The 20,977-nt window shown below is 42.8% G+C and overlaps 1 protein-coding gene across 3 annotated transcripts in view; it reads right to left on the bottom strand.

Annotated features, from left to right (window-relative positions):
• The window catches only part of AGXT2 (alanine--glyoxylate aminotransferase 2), a 50,666-nt gene that overhangs the window by 2,665 nt on the left and 27,024 nt on the right, over positions 1-20,977 (bottom strand). For all 3 annotated transcript variants that reach the window (XM_009449310.4, XM_526951.8, XM_009449312.5), the window contains 4 exons: positions 13,196-13,328; positions 12,156-12,247; positions 9,207-9,356; positions 3,027-3,125 (listed from right to left, as the gene is read on the bottom strand). In XM_009449310.4, the coding sequence (XP_009447585.1) occupies positions 3,027-3,125; positions 9,207-9,356; positions 12,156-12,247; positions 13,196-13,328 (474 nt within the window). The remainder of the gene's footprint in view (positions 1-3,026; positions 3,126-9,206; positions 9,357-12,155; positions 12,248-13,195; positions 13,329-20,977) is intronic.

Genomic DNA, 20,977 nt, shown 5'->3' with positions numbered 1-20,977 from the left:
CTGGGAGATTTCCTCATCTCACCGTGTAAATGCTGATGACCTATAAAACATGATCTTTAGTCATTTCCTCCGAGCTACAGACTTCTACAGATGTTCCCTGACAGAATTTTTTTGACTTTTCAATGATGGGAAAGTGATACACATTAGTAGAAATTGTACATCAAGTATCTATACAACCTTTCTGTTTTTCAGTTTCAGTCCGGTATTCAATAAATTACATGAGATACTCAACACTTTATTATAAAATAGGCTTTGTCACATGACTTTGCTCAAGTGTAGGCTAATGCAAGTGTTCTGAGCACATTTAAGGTATGCTGGCTAAGGTATGATGTACAGTTGGTTAGGTGTATTAAATGCATTTTTGACTTAAAATATTCTCAATTTAGGAGGGGTTTATCAGGAGGTAACCCCACTATAAGTCAAGAAGCATCTGTAGATAGAGTGAGATGTTTATGAACACCTTGAATGGAGCATGCTCAAAGCTGGACTCATTCTTGCCCACTCCAAACCAACATGAGAGCTTCTTCCTCGCCTCTCTCTGGTTCTTCATATCCACAGTCTGTGCATTTTCCAGGATTATCCTCAGAATGTCTCCTCTATCTCTACTACCACAGCTCAAGTTCAAACAGCCTCCTTTGCTCCCAGAGGGACCCCCTGTCTCCAGTCTTGTCCCCTTAGATTTGTCCTCCTCAGAGGACAGATTCTGAAATCAGACTACCTGAGTTTGGATCCTGGTTCTGTCATTACTTAACCTCTCTGTGTGTCTTTTCCTTTATCTGTAAAATAAGGATAGTAATAGTACTTATTTTATAGGCTTGTTGGGAGCATTAAATGAGTCAGTTCATGCAAAGTGTTAGGACAGTGCCTGACAAGCAGGAAGGGCTTCATACCAGCTCCACTGACTACTCAAGCCTTTGCACCAGCCACATCTGTGTGGTGTGATGTGGTGTGCAAAATTAGTTCTTTGTACTCTGCCACACTTCATGCACAGTTTGGTTGTTTATCTCATTATTTAAGATTCTGCTACCCAGAAAGCCTGGCCTAGAAGTCCCTTCTCTTTCCCCCTTGAATACCTTTTAAAAAATATTTATAGATGCGCTTACTACATTGTATTATAATTTTCTATGTATTTGCCTTTCTCTCCCACCAGCTCCATGAAGGAAGGACCAGATCTTATTAATCACCGTATTAGGTTGCTGCAAAAGTAATTGCAGTTTTTGCAATTAAAAAAATCACAAAAACTGCAATTACTTTTACAGCAACCTAATAGTTTCAGTTTCCAGAATAACACCTGTTGCTTAGCACATAACAAATTTTGCCAAATAACAAAGGAAGAGCTAAGCAAGTACACAAGTATCTCATGTCTTTATAAATTGCATGTCTTACGATTCATAATCATTAAATTATGCTATCTGGTTTGTACAGAAAAATATTTATGACCTGGACTAGAAAAAAAATCACAGAGCACATCCCAGCAAAAGTGCTCATTCTGGCTTTGTTGTTTGGGCTGGGAGAACTTTAAGTCTGTTTTGTTTAAAGGGGAAGGGGAAGTTGGGGAAAATTGAAGATGCAAGAAAACATGGGGGTTTCCTTGAGTGAAGGTGGAGGGAGCTTGGAGAAACAAGCACACAGATGGAAGATCTAGATTTGAAAAGGAGAAATGCCTCATTTCTGGAACCTTCAGGGAAGGAAGTGCTATGATCTGGACATTTGTGCCTCTACCCCTTGAATTCCTATGTTGGAACCCTAACTCCCAAGGTGATGGTCTTGTGAAGTGGAGCCTTTGGGAAGTGATTAGCTCAGGAGGGCAAAGCCCATGAAGGCCCAGGGAGCTCTCTTGCCCCTTCTGCCATGTGAGGTCACAGCAGAAAGATGGCCGCCTAGAAAGAGCGCCCTCACCAGACACTGAACTTGCTGGCACCTTGATCTTGGACTTCTCTGCCTCCAGAACTATGAGAAATGAACTTCTATGATGTATAAGCCACCCAGGCTATGGCACTTTGTGATAGCAGGCTGGGGGGGACTAACACGGGAGGAAAGAATAAATGCGGGGACCAATGAGTTTATATAGAGGTTTTACCTGATAGTTTCAATTTTATCTGAGAAGTATGAGGCAAGAAGCAGATATTTCAGTATCCACTGAAGTTGTGAGAGGCAGGGATGGAGCAGGGAAACTGGGAAGGATGAGGAATGTTTAAAATGGGAAAGAAAGTTAACAAAGGACAGGACAAATTAGGGAGGAGCAGAGAAGTTACCTTCTCTCTTAAGTCTCCACCCTGTAGCCCATCCCTGGGGAGAGGCTGTTGCTGTGAGGGGCAGCCTACTTCACTCACAGCCGCAGCAGCCCCTCGGGCAGTGTGTGCAGGGCAAGCCAGGGTCCTGACTGTGGAGCTGGGCATGGCTTTTCAAGGAAGGGAGTGGGGAGGGCTCGACCTCTGAATCTCCCAGCCTAAGGGTGAAGGACACTGGCTGTGGCTGATTTTGAGTTTGGCAATGGGGGCTATGCCCAGGTGGTCCTCCATCTCTCCGACAGGCGTCACCCGGGCCTGCAGGTGCTGTCGTGTTGCTCCCAGCCACAGAGGCCACTAAGGCTTAGCAGGGTCACCAAGTCAGAGCCCGGGGCTGAGCTAAGAACGGCCAGAATTGCTTTCACAGGGGTTAGAATTAATTATACAGGAGATAGATTATTTACTGCATGACTGTGATGTTTATCATCCATACTGTAAGTTGTCCGCTTTGACCATCCTCTGTCTGCCTCTATCTTTACCCCAAAGAGCCGCGACAACCAAACCATTTTCACTCAGCGCCCCCTAGTGGCCTCAGAGCTGCACTGTCTCCGCCTTTTTTTTTTTTTGTACCCGAGCTTCATCCCTAGATGACATGTGGCTGGGTACCTCGGCACAGTTGTGTAAAAACTGCAACCAGCATTAGGACATCTTCACAGCTGTGAAGAAACTGTGACCAGCATTAGGACATCAGAGAGACTCCTACCTAGAGCGATAGGTAAAAACCAGTCTTTCTCTTACCTGAGAAAAAATGCTGCCTCTGCCAACGAGGAGTCCCATGTGCTTGCAGTCCTCATGGATCTGATTTACTTCTTCACGGGGAAGAGGCCGACAGCTTATCTGTAAATATATTTTTTAAATGCTTTCTATTTGGTGTTGGAATGGTTAAAGGAATTATTTGCAAGAGAGGAAAAAAGAAAAACCCTTCAGCCATCAATCCCCTCTTTTTTTTCTCTCTCCCTCTTTCTCTCTGTCCTCTCCTTCCCCTGTAATTAAATGAAGCTGCTAATTGCTAAACCAGATATTTGGAGGATGTTATTTAAAATGTTTCTAATCCGAATTCATCCCAAATTCCCAAAAGACAAAATGAAGTTCTGTGCGGATAGCCAGTGAATCTTAGCTTTGCTAATGGCTGCCTTGGGAGTCTGGTTCCTTAATAGCTAAATTTGGAGTCTGTTTTATGTGGAAATTTTCCTTAACTCTTCACTTTGTTCTGCCCATGGAAAGGGCTCATTTCAAAGGCCAGGAAATGGCTCAGAAGTTGTACAAAGGCAGCAGCAGCCTGAGCTTTCCCTGGGCAGCGCAGTGGGACAGCTGAGGAGGGGCCGGTTTGTCCTAATTTCCCTGCTTGTAGGACTTGCTCTTTCTCCCCCAAGACTGCATCCTCCAGGGTTAGGAAAGGTAAGTGCTCCAGGAGCCGAGAGCCTGTGTCAGATCCCCAGCCATTCAAAGCAGGTCCCCTCCCTGTGAGGTCAGACATTGGGCTGACTTGCATCCTTTCTGTGCGTCCCCTGTCTTCCCAGTCTGTGAGTATAAACGTCTCCCTCTGACTTAGTCATGTCACACCTGACAGCATGTCTGCATTACCTGGAAGGCTTTCAAATGACAGACATTTGGGCCTCATGCTAGGCCAATCAAATTAGAATATTGGAAGCAGGGCTTAGGCATCTGCATTTTTAAAATGGTCCTCAGGTGACCGGGCTAAGCGAGCTAAGTGAGGTAGACGGGGCCCCTCTAGTGTGCCCAGCTTCATTACATCCTCCACACTTCCTACCCACCCTCAGTCTGGGCTTTGCCATCCACTTCCTTCTTCCCACCAACCCCAGATCCAACTCTTTCCCCAATCCTCCATTTCTTGTAAGGTGTCATTGTCTGAGAACAGAATAAGACGGGACCTCCTAGAGAGATATGTGCATTTTGTTCTGTCTTAAAGCCTTAACATAAGCAAAATACATATTCAAACTTTCAGACTATTGGATCAGAAAGGACCTGAGGGAGAGGGAAGGACTAGAATCCTCTCATTGACTTCAAAATGCTATCATGCATTCCACTTACGACTGATTGGAAAGAGACAATGAAAATAATTTAGGGCTAAACTGTGAGAACTAGAAGGGCATTAAATATGATTTGAGAGGCCAGAGGGATTGGAGAGTAATCCGGAGGGAAGGTTGGGTTGGGGGGGTCAGTTCTTTTGTTGTTGTTGTTGTTTTGTTTTCTGAGTCAGAGTCTCACTCTGTTGCCCAGGCTGCAGTGCAGTGGTGCAATCTTGGCTCACTGCAACCTCTGCCTCCTGGGCTCAAGTGATTCACCTGCCTCAGCCTCCCCACTAGCTGGGATTACAGGCACCTGCCACCACACCTAGCTAATTTTTGTATTTTTAGTAGAGATGGGGTTTCACTATGTTGGCCAGGCTGGTCTCGAACTCCTGACCTCAAGTGATCCACCTCAGCCTCCCAAAGTGCTGGGATTACAGGTGTGAGCCACCGTGCCTGGCCCAACAGGACAGTTTTGAATGGGTGGAGTCTGTGTGGCTTCACCCTGACCTTGCTCTGGGCCAGCACCCTCTTGGCTCCCTTGCCCATTTTATCCCTCCCTGGCCTCAACTGCTATGGCTAATTGAACATCTTGTATGCCATCCTCAGGGAAAAAAAAGCAGGGTCTGAAACTCTACTGAGGCTTAAGCCACAGCGCAGCCTGCCGAGGCCCTTGTGCCCATGCCTGTGCCCCAACTGCTTGATAATGAAGTGGGCATGCTAGTAATTAAACTTCTTGATGAATGTATAATGGAGCATCGTGTTTATCTCTTTTGGTGAATCTATGTTTAAAGAATTATAAATTTAAAATTTGAAAAAAATTCAAATGTTCTGGAAGTGCATAAAGTAAAACCAGAACATTTCCCCACTTCCTATCCTATTCCTAGGGACACCTTCTATTGACAATTTGGTGTGAAACAGATACTTTTTCTATGCATACAAATACATCTATATGCATGTTTTAAAAAATAAGTCATTTAATAATGTTTGGCAATTTCCTTTTAATAATATATGGTATATCTTGGACATCTTTCCATGTCAGTATATTTGGACTTAGTCTTCTTAAACGTTACCTAGTATTTCATTGCAGTAAGTTGTTCAACCTCCTAATGTTGAGCATTTAGGTTGTTTCCAATTTTTCATGATTATAAACAATGCTGCAAATATTCCTATTCATACATATTTTTAGACAATTTTGAGAGTATTTCTTTGGGACACACTTCTAGAAATTGCCAGGTATGTTAGGCCATTCTTGTGTTGCTGCAAAGGAATACCTGAGACTGGGTAATTTATAAAGAAAAGAGGTTTAATTGGCTCACAGTTCTACAGGCTGTACAAGCATGGCTCCAGCACCCGCTTCTAGTGAGGGGCTCAGGAACCTTACAATCATGGCAGAAGGCAAAGGGTGAGCAGATGGGTCGTGTGGGGAGAGCAGGAGCAAGAGAGGGAGTAGGGAGGTGCCACACATTTTTAAACAACCAGATCTCAGATGAAGTCACTTGTCACCAAGCCATTGATGAGGAATCCGCCCCCATGATCCAAATACCTCCTACTGGCTCCACCTCCAACACTGGGGATTACATTTCAACATGAGATTTGGAGGGACAAACATTCAAACCATATCACCAGGTCAAAATGTATAGATATTTAAAATTTTGAGAGCTGCAGACAAATTGCTGCCCAAAGGGCTGTACCTCCTTACCAACAGAATATGAGAGTACCTATCCTGGGTGATGCTGGACAGCATTATAGCAAAGTTCTTGGGTATTATAACTATGCGACTGTGGTTTGATGTGTTGCAGGGGCCTGAAATTAATTGAGAAACACAAAGCACTTACCATCTGTATGTTTCCTGGCCTCAAAAGTGTAAACTTATTTAGGAAAATAAGGTATTTATACATAAAAGGTGAGTCAACAAATACAGGTTAGGTGACACAGAGTGAATGTTTGTGTCCCTCAAAATTCATATATTGAAACCTAATACCCAAGGGGATGGCATAATATTGGGAGGTGGGGCCTTTGAGAGGTGATTAGGTTACAAGAGTGGAACCCTCATGAATGAGATCAGTACCCTCATAAAAGAGGCTCCAGAAAGCTCTTTTGCCTCATTTACTATGTGAGGGCACAGCAAGAAGGCACCATCTATGAACCAGAAAGTGGGCCCTCGTCAGACACCAAGTTGGCCTGCACCTTGTTCTTGGACTTTCCAGTCTCCAGAACCATGAGGAATACATTTCTGTTGTTTATAAGATATCCAATCTATAGAACTTTGCTATAGCAGCCTGAACGGACTAATATAATGGAAAAGATCTTTTCAAAGCAGCTCCTTAGACAGTGAGTACCAGAGGAATTCTCTGAAGGGTGGATCTCCTGGATAGAGGAGAAGCAAAGTCAAGCTTTAAGGAGATGTGATGGAGAGCTTGATCTTGAAAAAGACTAGGATTTCCATAGGTAGATATAGAGGGGAGAATACTGTGTTCCATGGTTGAGGAAAAGCTTGAGTAGCATTTGGATTTGGAGAGTAATTGCATTGAGGGGACAGTGAGTAGAATTAGGGGATGTAGGAGCTGGGATTTAAATCCAGGTGGTCTGCCCTTAGAGCCCATGCTTATACTAACAAATGGTTCAGCGAAGAGAAAAAGAGCCCCTTCTATAGATACTATTTTATAACCTTGCTATAGTTTGGATAGTTGGCCCTCCAAACCTCAAATGGAAATTTGATCCCCAATGTTGGAGGTGGGTCCTAAAAAGAGGTGCTTGGGTGGTGGGGGCAGATCCCTCATGAATGTCTTGGTGCTGTCCTCTCCATGATGAGTTGTCACTCCATTAGTTCCTTCTAGAGCTGGCTGTTGAAAACAGCCTGGCACCTACCAACCCCTGATCTCTTGCTTTCTCTCTCTCTCTCTCTCCCTCATCAGTGACCTCTGCATATGCCAGCGCCTCTTCCCCTTCCACCACGAACAGAAGCAGTCTGAGGCCCTCATCAGATGCAGATGCTGGTGTCATGCTTCCTGTACGGTCTGCAGAACCATGAGCCAAATAAACCTCTTTTCTTGATAAATTGCCCAGCCTCAGGTATTCCTTTACAGCAACACAAATGGACTAAAAAGACCTGTTTCATTGTTTCCACAATATGGCTTGCACATATTTCCATGTCAAATATATATCTATGCCATTATAGTGGGGATATGCCACAAGCTAGCTTGCTTTGTATGAACGGTCATCTGGGAGGGGGATTCTGGTGTTTTACTAAGACAAAGTTGTGATGAACATCTTTGTTCATATGACTTTGAGCACACAGAGGTTGGGTTCGGAACAGAGAAAAAGGAAGAACTCCTCCTCTCTCATTGGGCTTTCCTCTCTCAAGTCTACACTTTGAGGAGTATGGATAACTTTCAGGGAACCCCTTGGGTGGAGATTAGGATGAACTCTTCTGAACGTTACAACAACTCTTGTACTTGTCCACACACTGAAATACGTTATGACTTGTGAGCTCTTCTCCATTGTAGAATGCATGTTGGGGTCAAAACAAATAAATAAATAAAATTATGAGCTGGGGACCTTAGTCTCATATTACCCTTTGTTTATTTTACTGGTGTCTTCCCTTGGCTTTCAAATCTTACTTAAACATCCCAGCTTTGTACTGGCTGTGACATGTGGTATGAATTGAAGAGTCTTATACCATGTCTGGTCTAAAAAATTGAGCATCAATCCTTCTAAAGTAGAATGGTGGTAAAACCAAAGAGGTAGAAATTGCTAGGGAAAGCTGGATCCCTGTGGACATGAGGTTAGTCTGGCTATTCCTCCCTACTCCCAAGATTCTCCTGCTCTTTTCAGGCTTTGATTTTATGGAGGAAAGGCACAATTTCCCACAGGCATTTACTATAGGGGCTGCAGTAGAAACAAAGGGAAAGATTTGAGAGACATGGGAGAGAAGAGATATCAATGAGTCCTGTTGTTAGAAACAAGGGGAGAGGAGGAGTCAGATGATTTTGTGCTATTGAGGCTGAGTAATTGGGAGAACGGTGGAGTGTGAGAAACAAACAGTGATCTTGGGAGAAATATCTGGTTTGGGGGAAGATGCTAAGTTCAATTGCTGTTATGATGAGTTAGAGGTCTCAGTGGGCAACATTCCTCCCTGGTTACTTGGGAGGTTGAAATCCATTCACAAGTAAGCATGCAAACAAACAAAACTCAATATAGGCCAGGCTTGGTGGCTCATGCCTGTAATCTTAGTACTTCAGGAGGCCACGATGGGCAGATAACTTGAGGTAAGGAGTTTGAGACCAGCCTGGGCAATATGGCAAAACCCCATGTCTACTAAAAATACAAAAATTAGCCAGGTATGGTGGTGTGTGCCTGTAATCCCAGCTACCCGGGAGGCTGAGGCTCGAGAATAGCTTGAACCTGTAAGGTGGAGGTTGCAGTGAGCCAAGATCGCACCACTGCACCCCCAGCCTGGGTGACAGAGTGAGACTCTGTCTCAACAACAACAACTCCTAATATATATTTAACCTCCTCACCCCAAACCTTCACCATAACATTTTCCTGGCCCTTCTTTCTTATTCCTTCTGTTTCTCCCCAAATAATTTCCTCCCTTCCCTGTATTTCTAAGTATTCGGTCATTGCCTATGCTATTTGCCTAGGATGGCAAGGATAATGTTGGTTTCTTTTCCCAGTGCTCTCCCTCATCCCTCTAGAATTCTTGATGATCTGCCAGCATTTTGTTCATACTCAACACTCTCTACTAATCTCTAAAGGGCTTTGCTGAAATCTTGCTGTTTGTGTCTGCTCTCTCCCTGAGAGTAAATGAAGTTTAGCTGATGTTTCCTCCTATATCTCCTGCTGGCTCCAAGCAGCTGAGAGAGAGGGGCAGATTAGCACCTACCTTATCCTGCACCATTTCTATGCCTATCATGAGGCCTTTGCCTCGGACGTCTCCAACAATTTCAAATTCATCCCGCAGCTTAGCAAACTTTAGTAACATGTAGGTCCCAACTTCTTGACTGTTTTCCTGTAGATTTTCTTCTTTAATCACCTGTTAAGAGAAAGCCCCAAATGATCTTACATGGCAGAAGTTCTAAGACTGACTGAGAATCGTGGAGAAGTCATTTGACATGGCCCTCTTGTAACTTAACCAAACAGAATGCAGAACAAGTCTAGTGTGACCACAAGGACTACAAAAAGATTTGTTGTAAGGAGAGAAGAAAAGTCTTAGGGGAGGGGATATGCTTCTGCCCCCAACTCCCTCACCTTCAGAGGTGGCTAAGAATTTAGGAAATAATAGGCCAGGCATGGTGGCTCACACCTGTAATCCCAGCACTTTGGGAGGCTGAGGTGGGTGGATCACAAGGTCAGGAGTTCGGGACCAGCCTGGCCAATAGGGTGAAACCCTCTCTCTACTTTAAAAAAAAAATACAAAAATTAGCAGGGCTCGGTGGTAGGCGCCTGTAGTCCCAGCTATTTGGGAGGCTGAGGCAGGAGAATCACTTGAACCCGGGTGGAGGAGGTTGCAGTGAGCCAAGATCACGCCACTGCACTCCAGCCTGGGTGACAGAGTGACACTTTGCCTCAAAAAACAAACAAAAAAGAATTTAGGAAAGAATAAAAGTGTGTCTCAATGCAGTTGAAAATGTAGATTCTGAAATCCCAAGGCTTGTTATTGTCAGGCTTTGCTGAGAACTGGGATATATTTGTGAATAAGATGAATGCTCTGAGGAAAGAAATATCACAGATGGTTTCCCTACTGGAATATGGTGACCTTTGCTCAGCAGGCCTCAGCCAGACATGGACTCTCATAGCCAAGCAGCCTGGTCTGAGGCTCTGGCCTCTTTGGCTGAGCCCAGAGCCAGGGCACCAGAAGATATAAAAGGATTTTTACCTCAGTTTTACTTACAACAAACACCTGTGGTTCTTGACAAGACACACGAAATATACTATATTTTTATTTAGCTGACAATAATTGCATGACTCCAGGCAAACCTTGTTATTTTTATAGACCTATTTGTTCACCTAAACCTTCTTACCTTCTAAATTGGTTGAAGTAACAAAGCACTTTTTAAAAGAAGTTGGCAATGTCAGCTCATGCTTGTAATACCAGCACTTTGGGAGGCTGAGGTGGGTGGATCACTTGAGGTTAGGAGTTTGAAACTAGCTTGGCCAACATGGTGAAACCCCATCTCTACTAAAAATACAAAAATTAGTTGGGCATGGTGGTGCATGCCTATAATCCCAGCTACTTGGGATGCTGAGGCATGAGAATTGCTTGAACCCAGGAGGCAGAGGTTGCAGTGAGCCAAAGTTGTGCCCCTGCACTCCAGTCTGGGTGACAGAGCAAGACTCTTTCTTAAAAAAAAAAAAAAAAAAAAAATTGGCAATGTCTACAAAGTGAAATAAATGACACATTCCTACCCATACTTTCTCATCTCATGACTTAATTGTAGTTGAAAATAACTATTTAATTAGCAAAGGCAGTGTTTTCTTATTTATTTTTATTTAAAATTTTTTTGGAATGGGTAAATCAAGTTCATGGTCGAAAATCAGTGAGTGTAACTGCTAGTGGGACTGTAAATTAGTACAACCTCTATGGAAAACAGTATGGAGATTTCTGAAAGAACTAAAAGTAGTTCTATCCTTCGGTCCAGCAATCCCACTTCTGGGTATCTACTCAAAGGAAGAAAAGCCATTATATCAAAAAGACACCTGCACATGTATGTTTATTGTAGTACAACTCACAATTGCAAAGATATGGAACCAACCTAAGAGCCCATCAATTGATGAGTGGATAAAGAAAATGTGGTGTGTATACACACACACACACACACACACACACACACACACACACCATGGAATACCACTCAGCCATAAAAAAGAAAATAATGTCTTTCACAGCAACTAATAAGTGTTCTCACTTATAGGTGAGAGCTAAGCTATGGGTACACAATAGACATTGGAGACCCAGAAGGGGGGAAGCTGGGAGGGGGGTGAGGGATGGAAAATTACATATTGGGTACAATGTACACTACTTGGGTGACAGTGCACTAAAGTTTCAGACTTCGCCACTATACAATTCATCCATGTAACCAAAACCGACTTGTATCCCAAAAGCTATTGAAATAAATAAATATATATACATATATAAATATATATGTGTGTGTATATATATAAATATCAGCAAGTATAAAAGTATATACAGCAGAATGACTCTTGTTGACCCTTGGCCCCCAGCCACCTAGTTTTCCTCCCCACAAAAAAAACCATCATTTACTTCTTAGATATTCTTCCAGAAATTTGTTACAGTTCTTTAAGCAAATGATATTAGGCGTGTTAACAAGAACATTAAAAAAAATCTTTTTTTAAACAGATGCGATCCCAGGCTAAATCAATGGTGTAGGGTTGAACAGCTGAATTACCTTGCTGTAAGCACGTAGAACTCAGTGTCTCCTTAGTCATTCAATTTATAATAGTACAACAAAAGGAAGGAGAAAAAATACACAAGAGAAGGCCAACATGAAACTAATTACAAGGATAGCAGTTAACATCTATAAATCACTACCCAGATAACAAAGAAATTTCAGCTGGCTAGGAAAATTCTTATATTTCCCATGTATGTGAGGTTTATTATATATTATTTCTTATCCAATACTTTCAGCACCCAAAGTAGGTCTTTAAAAAGGGAGAAGGCAGAATAATAAATGGAAATCTAACTTTAATGGATAAACTATGAATTAACTCTCCCCTTTAACAACTCAGCATGATAGAGTTCTGCTAATGCGTGTGTGGTTTTGAAAGAGTCATTTGTGAAATGAGTGAGATTAATGTGGCCGCTGGAACCAACCTCAAGCACAGCAGATCCAATGGCACAGGCCATGGGGTTCCCTCCAAAGGTGTTGAAGTGCTGCAGGCGTTTCGCCAAAGATTTGGCAATCTCTAGAGGGAGAAAATAGAAGGTGTGGAAAGAGGGACACATTCCTGTCCACAATCTCTCATCGCGCCATTTGGACTACAGTTACTTCGTGTTGTAAATGGCATCCAATCCAATTCATCCTTCATTCAACTGATAGTAGATGTTAGGGACTGAATTGTATCGCCTCAAAATTTATATTGTTGAAGCCTTAACCCTGAATAAGACTGTATTTGGAGATAGTGCCTTTAAGTAGGTAATTAGGTTAAATAAGGTCATCAGGGTGGGGCCCTATCTAAGCCCAAGGAACTGGTTTTCTTATAAAAAGAGGAAGAGACACCAGAGCCCTCTCCCACCCCTCTCCTCTTTCCATCCTCTCTCCCTCTTCCATATACCTCAAAAGTGTGGTGGAACCCTGAGTTTCATCATAGTCATGGGAGAATTAGTCTTCCCTACAGGTTGATCAGAATGGGCTGGCTTTCGGATGGGGGTGCAGTGGCTCACGCCTGTAATCCCATCACTTTGGGAGGCCAAGGTCAAACACCTGAGGTCAGGAGTTTGAGACCAGCCTGGCCAACATGGTGAAACTCCGTTTCTACTAAAAATACAAAAATTAGCTGGGCGTGGTGGTGCGCACCTGTAATCGCAGCTACTCAGGAGGCTGAGGCAGGAGAATTGCTTGCACCTGCGGAGGCAGAGGGTGCAATGAGCCAAGATTGTGCCACTGCACTCAAGCCTGGGTGACAGAGCAAGACTCTGTCTCAAAAAAAAAAAAAAAAAAAAAAAAAAAAAGGGCTGGCTTTCTTCCAACTGTTTCACAGTCAGGCAGACAGACTGTTTCTTTCATTTGCTTGGGAAATGCATCATGTGGTTTCCATGATTGTCTCCAATCTACACAAGTTCCAACACACGTGTTATACCATAGCCCAATGTACGAGGCCCAGAAGCAAACACAAACTGCCTGTGGGTCCTACCTGGAGTGGTTATGACTGCTGCCATGGGAAAGCCATTCCCAATCCCTTTAGCCATGGTGACAATGTCAGGCAGGACATCGTGGGTTTGGAAGCCCCAGAAGTGAGAGCCCAACCTTCCAAATCCTGTCTGCACCTGGGAAAACAAGTTCAAAACCATTGGAAACCCTTCAAGAAATGCTGTTTTCGACCGGGCGCGGTGGCTCACACCTGTAATCCCAGCACTTTAGGAGGCTGAAGCAGGTGGATCATGAGGTCAGGAGTTCAAGACCAGCCTGGTCAAGATGGTGAAACCCTGTCTCTTCTAAAAATACAAAAAATTAGCCGGGCACGGTGGCAGGTGCCTGTAATCCCAGCTACTCGGGAGGCTGAGGCAGGAGAATCGCTTGAACTCGGAGGGCAGAGGCTGCAGTGAGCCGAGATTGCGCCACTGCACTCCAGCCTGAGTGACAGGGTGAGACTCCATCTCAAAAAAAAAAAAAAAAAAGAAATGCTGTTTTCTTCTCTGTTCTCTTCCCTTTCTTCTTTCTCCTCATCCTCATGACGGCCATCATCAGCCATTATCATGAGCATCCTGTAGTATCATGGACAAAGCGCTTAATTTGTGCCTGAGCTATTAGGCATCAAGAGTCATTTCCTAGCTTTGTGCAATTCTGGGTATGTTTCTTAAGTCCTTGGAACCTCTGCTAACTCATCCGTCAAGTAGAAATACAACAATATGTCACAGGCTCCATGAGGGTCATACAAATATTATGACAGGGATCATTATGATTAACAATCTTTGATGAGCATTTCCTCTGTGTAAGAAAGCAGGATAGAAAAGTAGAGAAGCTGAGTCTGCCCCAGGATAGATGAAGAGGGAGTTACTGTCAGTCAAGTGGAGCTGGGGCACTTGCTCCAGCCCAGTTAAACTGGTCATCCTCTTCCCAGGGATGCCTTCCCCTTCCTGAGAACTGTATCATGAGGAGGACCCAGATGAGGCAGTTAACTCAGGGTTGAACTCCTCTAATTTAGAAATTGTGGTTTGGACTAAAAGTTGACCTTAGTTTTTTTGTGCATGCTGTTCGCTCTTTCTAGAAGACCCTCTTCCTGCTGCTTTGTCTCACCGACTTCTTCTGTGCTTCAAAACAAACTTTGCCATCACTTGGTTTCTGAAGGTTCTCCTGAGCCTTAGTTAGGCTCCCTCTCAAGGAACTCTGGGCAGGCTGCCGTAGAGACTTTCATAGAGGACTGTTATCACCAGTGGGCATGTCCGATGGCAGGGACTGTGTCTTACTCCATTCTGTATCCATAACACCTAGCACAGTGCCTGATATAAAGTAGACACTTAGTAAGCACTTGCGGAATGAATGACAGGGTGGCAGAATTGCCTGATTAAATAAAGCTACACAAACATCTCCACGCACATTTCTGCCAGAGCCTTTCTGGTGAAGTCTCCTCGATTTCTTTCTGGCTCTCAGTCTCCCTGCCTGTCTCTCTGTCTGTCTGTCTCTCTCCACACATACACAAAATGCAAAATGGGGGTTAGGGATGTGGGCACTTGAAGCCGATTCTGAAATGCACTTAAAAGAGTGAGCTTCCAGGCTGGGCACAGTGGCTCATGCCTGTAATCTCAGCACTTTGGGAGGCCAAGGTGGGTGGATCACCTGAGGTCCGGAGTTTGAGACCAGCCTGGCCAACATGATGAAACCTCATCTCTACTAAAAATACAAAAATTATCTGGGTGTGGTGGCAGGCGCCTGTAGTCCCAGCTACCTGGGAGGTTGAGGGAGGAGAATCGCTTGAACCTGGGAGGCAGAGGTTGCAGTGAGCCGAGATCATGCCACTGCACTCCAGCCTGGGCAACAGAGTGAGACTCCATCTCAAAAAAAAAAAAAAAAAAAAAAGAGTGAGCTTCCTTTTCAGATTCCTTTCTCATTTTCAAGGACAGATTCCAGGGGTTAGAATTAGATGATAGTGACCAATGTAGGAGAAGAGCTTAACCTGGGAGTCAGACAGACCTGGGCTGGAATCCTGGGTTGCCTCCTTCCTACTAATGAGCCTCTGAGCAGCTGATTGATTTTTCCAAATGGGATAATGTACGAGGAGCTCGTGGAAAATCCATCCATTTTGTCTTCCTGCGTGTCTTTCTTTTTCACTCCATCTAAATACCATACATAAATGGCATAAATGGTGAAAAATCAGATTGCCTGGACAATGTGTAACAGTGAAAAGGAAGCCTAGCATGACTTAATCCATTTTGCTCCTAACCAGCTTGCTCTCATCCTCCCACTGTGATGATGTCTTTTAGGTTAACTGCTTTTGTTTATCTCTGCATATAGGCTAAGCTAACTATGGGAGGAATTTAGTTTATGGTTTAACTTTGAGGCAAGGATGCTTTAAAAAGAATCCCTGAGGAGATAAGAAGGATGAACACACAAGTAACAACGTTACATTAAAAATTTATAACAGTATTGTAACCTGACCAAGGATGAAAGTTTATCCTTGCTGCAGCCCAAAGGTCTGTGGTCACCAGTCACCTTTTGACCTCAACCCTCTCCCTCTTCCCCTTTCCCTTAACATAAAAGGAAGCCACATTTGCTTAAGGTGGTTCTTTAGGACATGAGTCTGCCGTCTTCTCGGTTTGCTTGCTCCCCCAAATAAAGTGGTCTTCCTTGCCCCAACATCTTATTGCTTGACTTACCGACTGTTTTGCAGCAAGTGGTACAAGCTTTGGACTCAGTTACAAATGCATGGAATTATGTAAAACCATAAACCATGTTTAGTCACTGAGGAAGTATCAGTTTCATAGACTCTTACAGTAGTACAGAGATGGATCATTCTAAGGTCCACAAACTCAACTGTCTTTGGAGATGAGAAGCATATGTTAGGGACAGAAGCAGGCTGGGTCACAACAGCAAGTGGGGTGGGGACTACGGGTATGCATGTCCTGCAGTCAGTTTCAAATTCAAAATCAGTCTATGCCAATATGGGCCCAGAGGTTTCAGTTTTCTAACTTTAATCCAGATTCCACATTTTAAAGAAAAGAATGCCACTGATTGTTAATTAAGATGACTTATGTAAGACTGCTCCTCGACAGAACTGGCCCTCTGCACTCAGGTTTTTCTGTCCTCTGTTCCTTCCCTTTCTGCCATGACTTGCCCTTTCTACACCACGCTCTGTCATTTTGGAGGGGCAGCTTGATACGGTGGCTAGTCATGTGGTTTTGGGAGCCTGAGTTTGAGTCTTGGACCTATTCCTACTAACGGCATAAGCTTGACGGGTTGTTTAACCACCTTGGACCTAAATTCACTTATATTTAAAATGAGATGATATAGTTTGGCTGTGTCCCCACCCAAATCTCATCATGAATTGTAGCTCCCATAATTCCCATGTGTTGTGGGAGGGACCTGATGGGAGATAATTGAATCATGGGGGTGGTTTCCCCCATACTGTTCTCATAGTAGTGAATAAGTCTCACAAGATCTGATGGTTTTATAAGAGGAAACCCTTTTTGCTTGACTCTCATTGTCTCTTGTCTGCTACCATGTAAGATGTGCCTTCTGCATTCTGCCATGATTGTTAGGCTTCCCCAACCACATGGAACTCTGTCCTTTAAACCTCTTTTTCTTAAACTGGAAACTCTAAAAAGCAGGGCACCTCTCCTCCTCCAAAGGAACGCAGTTCCTCACCAGCAACGGAACAAAGCTGGATGGAGAATGACTTTGATGAGTTGAGACAAGAAGGCTTCAGACAATCAAATTACTCTGAGCTATGAGAGGACATTCAAACCAAAGGCAAAGAAGTTGAAAACTTTGAAAAAAATTTAGAAGAATGTATAACTAGAATAACCAATACAGAGAAGTGCTTAAAGGAGCTGATGGAGCTGAAAACCAAGGCTCAAGAACTACGTGAAGAATGCAGAAGCCTCCAGAGCCGATGAGATCAACTGGAAGAAAGGGTATCAGCGACGGAAGATGAAATGAATGAAATGAAGAAGGAAGGGAAGTTTAGAGAAAAAAGAATAAAAAGAAACGAGCAAAGCCTCCAAGAAATATGGGACTATGTGAAAAGACAAAATCTACGTCTGATTGGTGTACCTCAAAGTGACGGGGAGAATGGAACCAAGTTGGAGAACACTCTGCAGGATATTATCCAGGAGTACTTCCCCAATCTAGCGAGGCAGTTCAACATTCAGATTCAGGAAATACAGAGAACGCCACAAAGATACTCCTCGAGAAGAGCAACTCCAAGACACATAATTGTCAGATTCACCAAAGTTGAAATGAAGGAAAAAATGTTAAGGGCAGCCAGAGAGAAAGGTCGGGTTACCCTCAAAGGGAAGCCCATCAGACTAACAGTGGATCTCTCAGCAGAAACTCTACAAGCCAGAAGAGAGTGGGGGCCAATATTCAACATTCTTAAAGAAAAGAATTTTCAACCCAGAATTTCATATCCAGCCAAGCTAAGCTTCATAAGTGAAGGAGAAATAAAATACTTTACAGACAAGCAAATGCTGAGAGATTTTGTCACCACCAGGCCTGCCCTAAAAGAGCTCCTGAAGGAAGCACTAAACATGGAAAGGAACAACCGGTACCAGCTGCTGCAAAATCATGCCAAAATGTAAAGACCATCGAGACTAGGAAGAAACTGCATCAACTAACGAGCAAAATCACCAGCTAACATCATAATGACAGGATAAAATTCACACATAACAATATTAACTTTAAATGTAAATGGACTAAATGCTCCAATTAAAAGACACAGACTGGCAAATTGGATAAAGAGTCAAAACCCATCAGTGTGCTGTATTCAGGAAACCCATCTCATGTGCAGAGACACACATAGGCTCAAAATAAAAGGATGGAGGAAGATCTACCAAGCAAATGGAAAACAAAAAAAGGCAGGGGTTGCAATCCTAGTCTCTGATAAAACAGACTTTAAACCAACAAAGTTCAAAAGAGACAAAGAAGGCCATTACATAATGGTAAAGGGATCAATTCAACAAGAAGAGCTAACTATCCTAAATATATATGCACCCAATACAGGAGCACCCAGATTCATAAAGCAAGTCCTGAGTGACCTACAAAGAGACTTAGACTCCCACACATTAATAATGGGAGACTTTAACACCCCACTGTCAACATTAGACAGATCAACGAGACAGAAAGTCAACAAGGATACCCAGGAATTGAACTCAGCTCTGCACCAAGCGGACCTAATAGACATCTACAGAACTCTCCACCCCAAATCAACAGAATATATATTTTTTTCAGCACCACACCACACCTATTCCAAAATTGACCACATACTTGCAAGTAAAGCTCTCCTCAGCAAATGTAAAAGAAAAGAAATTATAACAACTATCTCTCAGACCACAGTGCAATCAAACTAGAACTCAGGATTAAGAATCTCACTCAAAACGCTCAACTACATGGAAACTGAACAACCTGCTCCTGAATGACTACTGGGTACATAACGAAATGAAGGCAGAAATAAAGATGTTCTTTGAAACCAATGAGAACAAAGACACAACATACCAGAATTTCTGGGATGCATTCAAAGCAGTGTGTAGAGGGAAACTTATAGCACTAAATGCCCACAAGAGAAAGCAGGAAAGATCCAAAATTGACACCCTAACATCACAATTAAAAGAACTAGAAAAGCAAGAGCAAACACATTCAAAAGCTAGCAGAAGGCAAGAAATAACTAAAATCAGAGCAGAACTGAAGAAAATAGAGACACAAAAAACCCTTCAAAAATTAATGAATCTAGGAGCTGGTTTTTTGAAAGGATCAACAAAATTGATAGACCGCTAGCAGGACTAATAAAGAAAAAAAGAGAGAAGAATCAAATAGATGCAATAAAAAATGATAAAGGGGATATCACCACCGATCCCACAGAAATACAAACTACCATCAGAGAATACTACAACCACCTCTACGCAAATAAACTAGAAAATCTAGAAGAAATGGATAAATTCCTCGACACATACATCCTCCCAAGACTAAACCAGGAAGATGTTGAATCTCTGAATAGACCAATAACAGGATCTGAAATTGTGGCAATAATCAATAGCTTACCAACCAAAAAGAGTCCAGGACCAGAAGGATTCACAGCCGAATTCTACCAGAGGTACAAGGAGGAACTGGTACCATTCCTTCTGAAACTATTCCAATCAATAGAAAAAGAGGGAATCCTCCCTAACTCATTTTATGAGGCCAGCATCATCCTGATACCAAAGCCGGGCAGAGACACAACCAAAAAAGAGAATTTTAGACCAATATCCTTGATGAACATCGATGCAAAAATCCTCAATAAAATACTGGCAAACTGAATCCAGCAGCACATCAAAAAGCTTATCCACCATGATCAAGTGGGCTTCATCCCTGGGATGCAAGGCTGGTTCAATATACACAAATCAATAAATGTAATCCAGCATATAAGCAGAACCAAAGACAAAAACCACATGATTATCTCAATAGATGCAGAAAAGGCTTTTGACAAAATTCAACAACCCTTCATGCTAAAAACTCTCAATAAATTAGGTATTGATGGGAAGTATTTCAAAATAATAAGAGCTATCTATGACAAACCCACAGCCAATATCATACTGAATGGGCAAAAACTGGAAGCATTCCCTTTGAAAACCGGCACAAGACAGGGATGCCCTCTCTCACCACTCCTATTCAACATAGTGTTGGAAGTTCTGGCCAGGGCAATTAGGTAGGAGAAGGAAATAAAGGGTATTCAATAGGAAAAGAGGAAGTCAAATTGTCCCTGTTTGCAGACAACATGATTGTATATCTAGAAAACCCCATTGTCTCAGCCCAAAATCTCCTTAAGCTGATAAGCAACTTCAGCAAATTCTCAGGATACAAAATCAATGTACAAAAATCACAAGCATTCTTATACACCAACAACAGACAAACAGAAAGCCAAATCATGAGTGAACTCCCATTCACATTTGCTTCAAAGAGAATAAAATACCTAGGAGTCCAACTTACAAGGGACGTGAAGGACCTCTTCAAGGAGAACTACAAACCACTGCTCAAGGAAATAAAAGAAGATACAAACAAATGGAAGAATATTCCATGCTCATGGGTAGGAAGAATCAATATCGTGAAAATGGCCATACCGCCCAAGGAAATTTACAGATTCAATGCCATCCCCATCAAGCTACCAATGACTTTCTTCACAGAATTGGAAAAAACTACTTTAAAGTTCATATGGAACCAAAGAAGAGCCCGCTTTGCCAAGTCAATCCTAAGCCAAAAGAACAAAGCTGGAGGCATCACACTACCTGACTTCAAACTATACTACAAGGCTACAGTAACCAAAACAGCATGGTACTGGTACCAAAACAGAGATATAGATCAATGGAACAGAACAGAGCCCTCAGAAATAATGCCACATATCTACAACTATCTGATCTTTGACAAACCTGAGAAAAACAAGCAATGGGGAAAGGATTCCCTATTTAATAAATGGTGCTGGGAAAACTGCCTAGCCATATGTAGAAAGCTGAAACTGGATCCCTTCCTTACACCTTATACAAAAATCAATTCAAGATGGATTAAAGACTTACATGTTAGACCTAAAACCATAAAAACCCTTGAAGAAAACCTAGATATTACCATTCAGGACACAGGCATGGGCAAGGACTTCATGTCTAAAACACCTAAAGCAATGGCAACAAAAGCCAAAATTGACAAATGGAGTCTAATTAAACTAAAGAGCTTCTGCACAGCAAAAGAAACTACCATCAGAGTGAACAGGCAACCTACAAAATGGGAGAAAATTTTC

The sequence above is a fragment of the Pan troglodytes genome, chromosome 4 (assembly GCF_028858775.2).
Source record: "Pan troglodytes isolate AG18354 chromosome 4, NHGRI_mPanTro3-v2.0_pri, whole genome shotgun sequence".
Classification (NCBI taxonomy): Eukaryota; Metazoa; Chordata; class Mammalia; order Primates; family Hominidae; genus Pan; species Pan troglodytes.
This window is presented reverse-complemented; position numbering and strand designations above follow the sequence as displayed.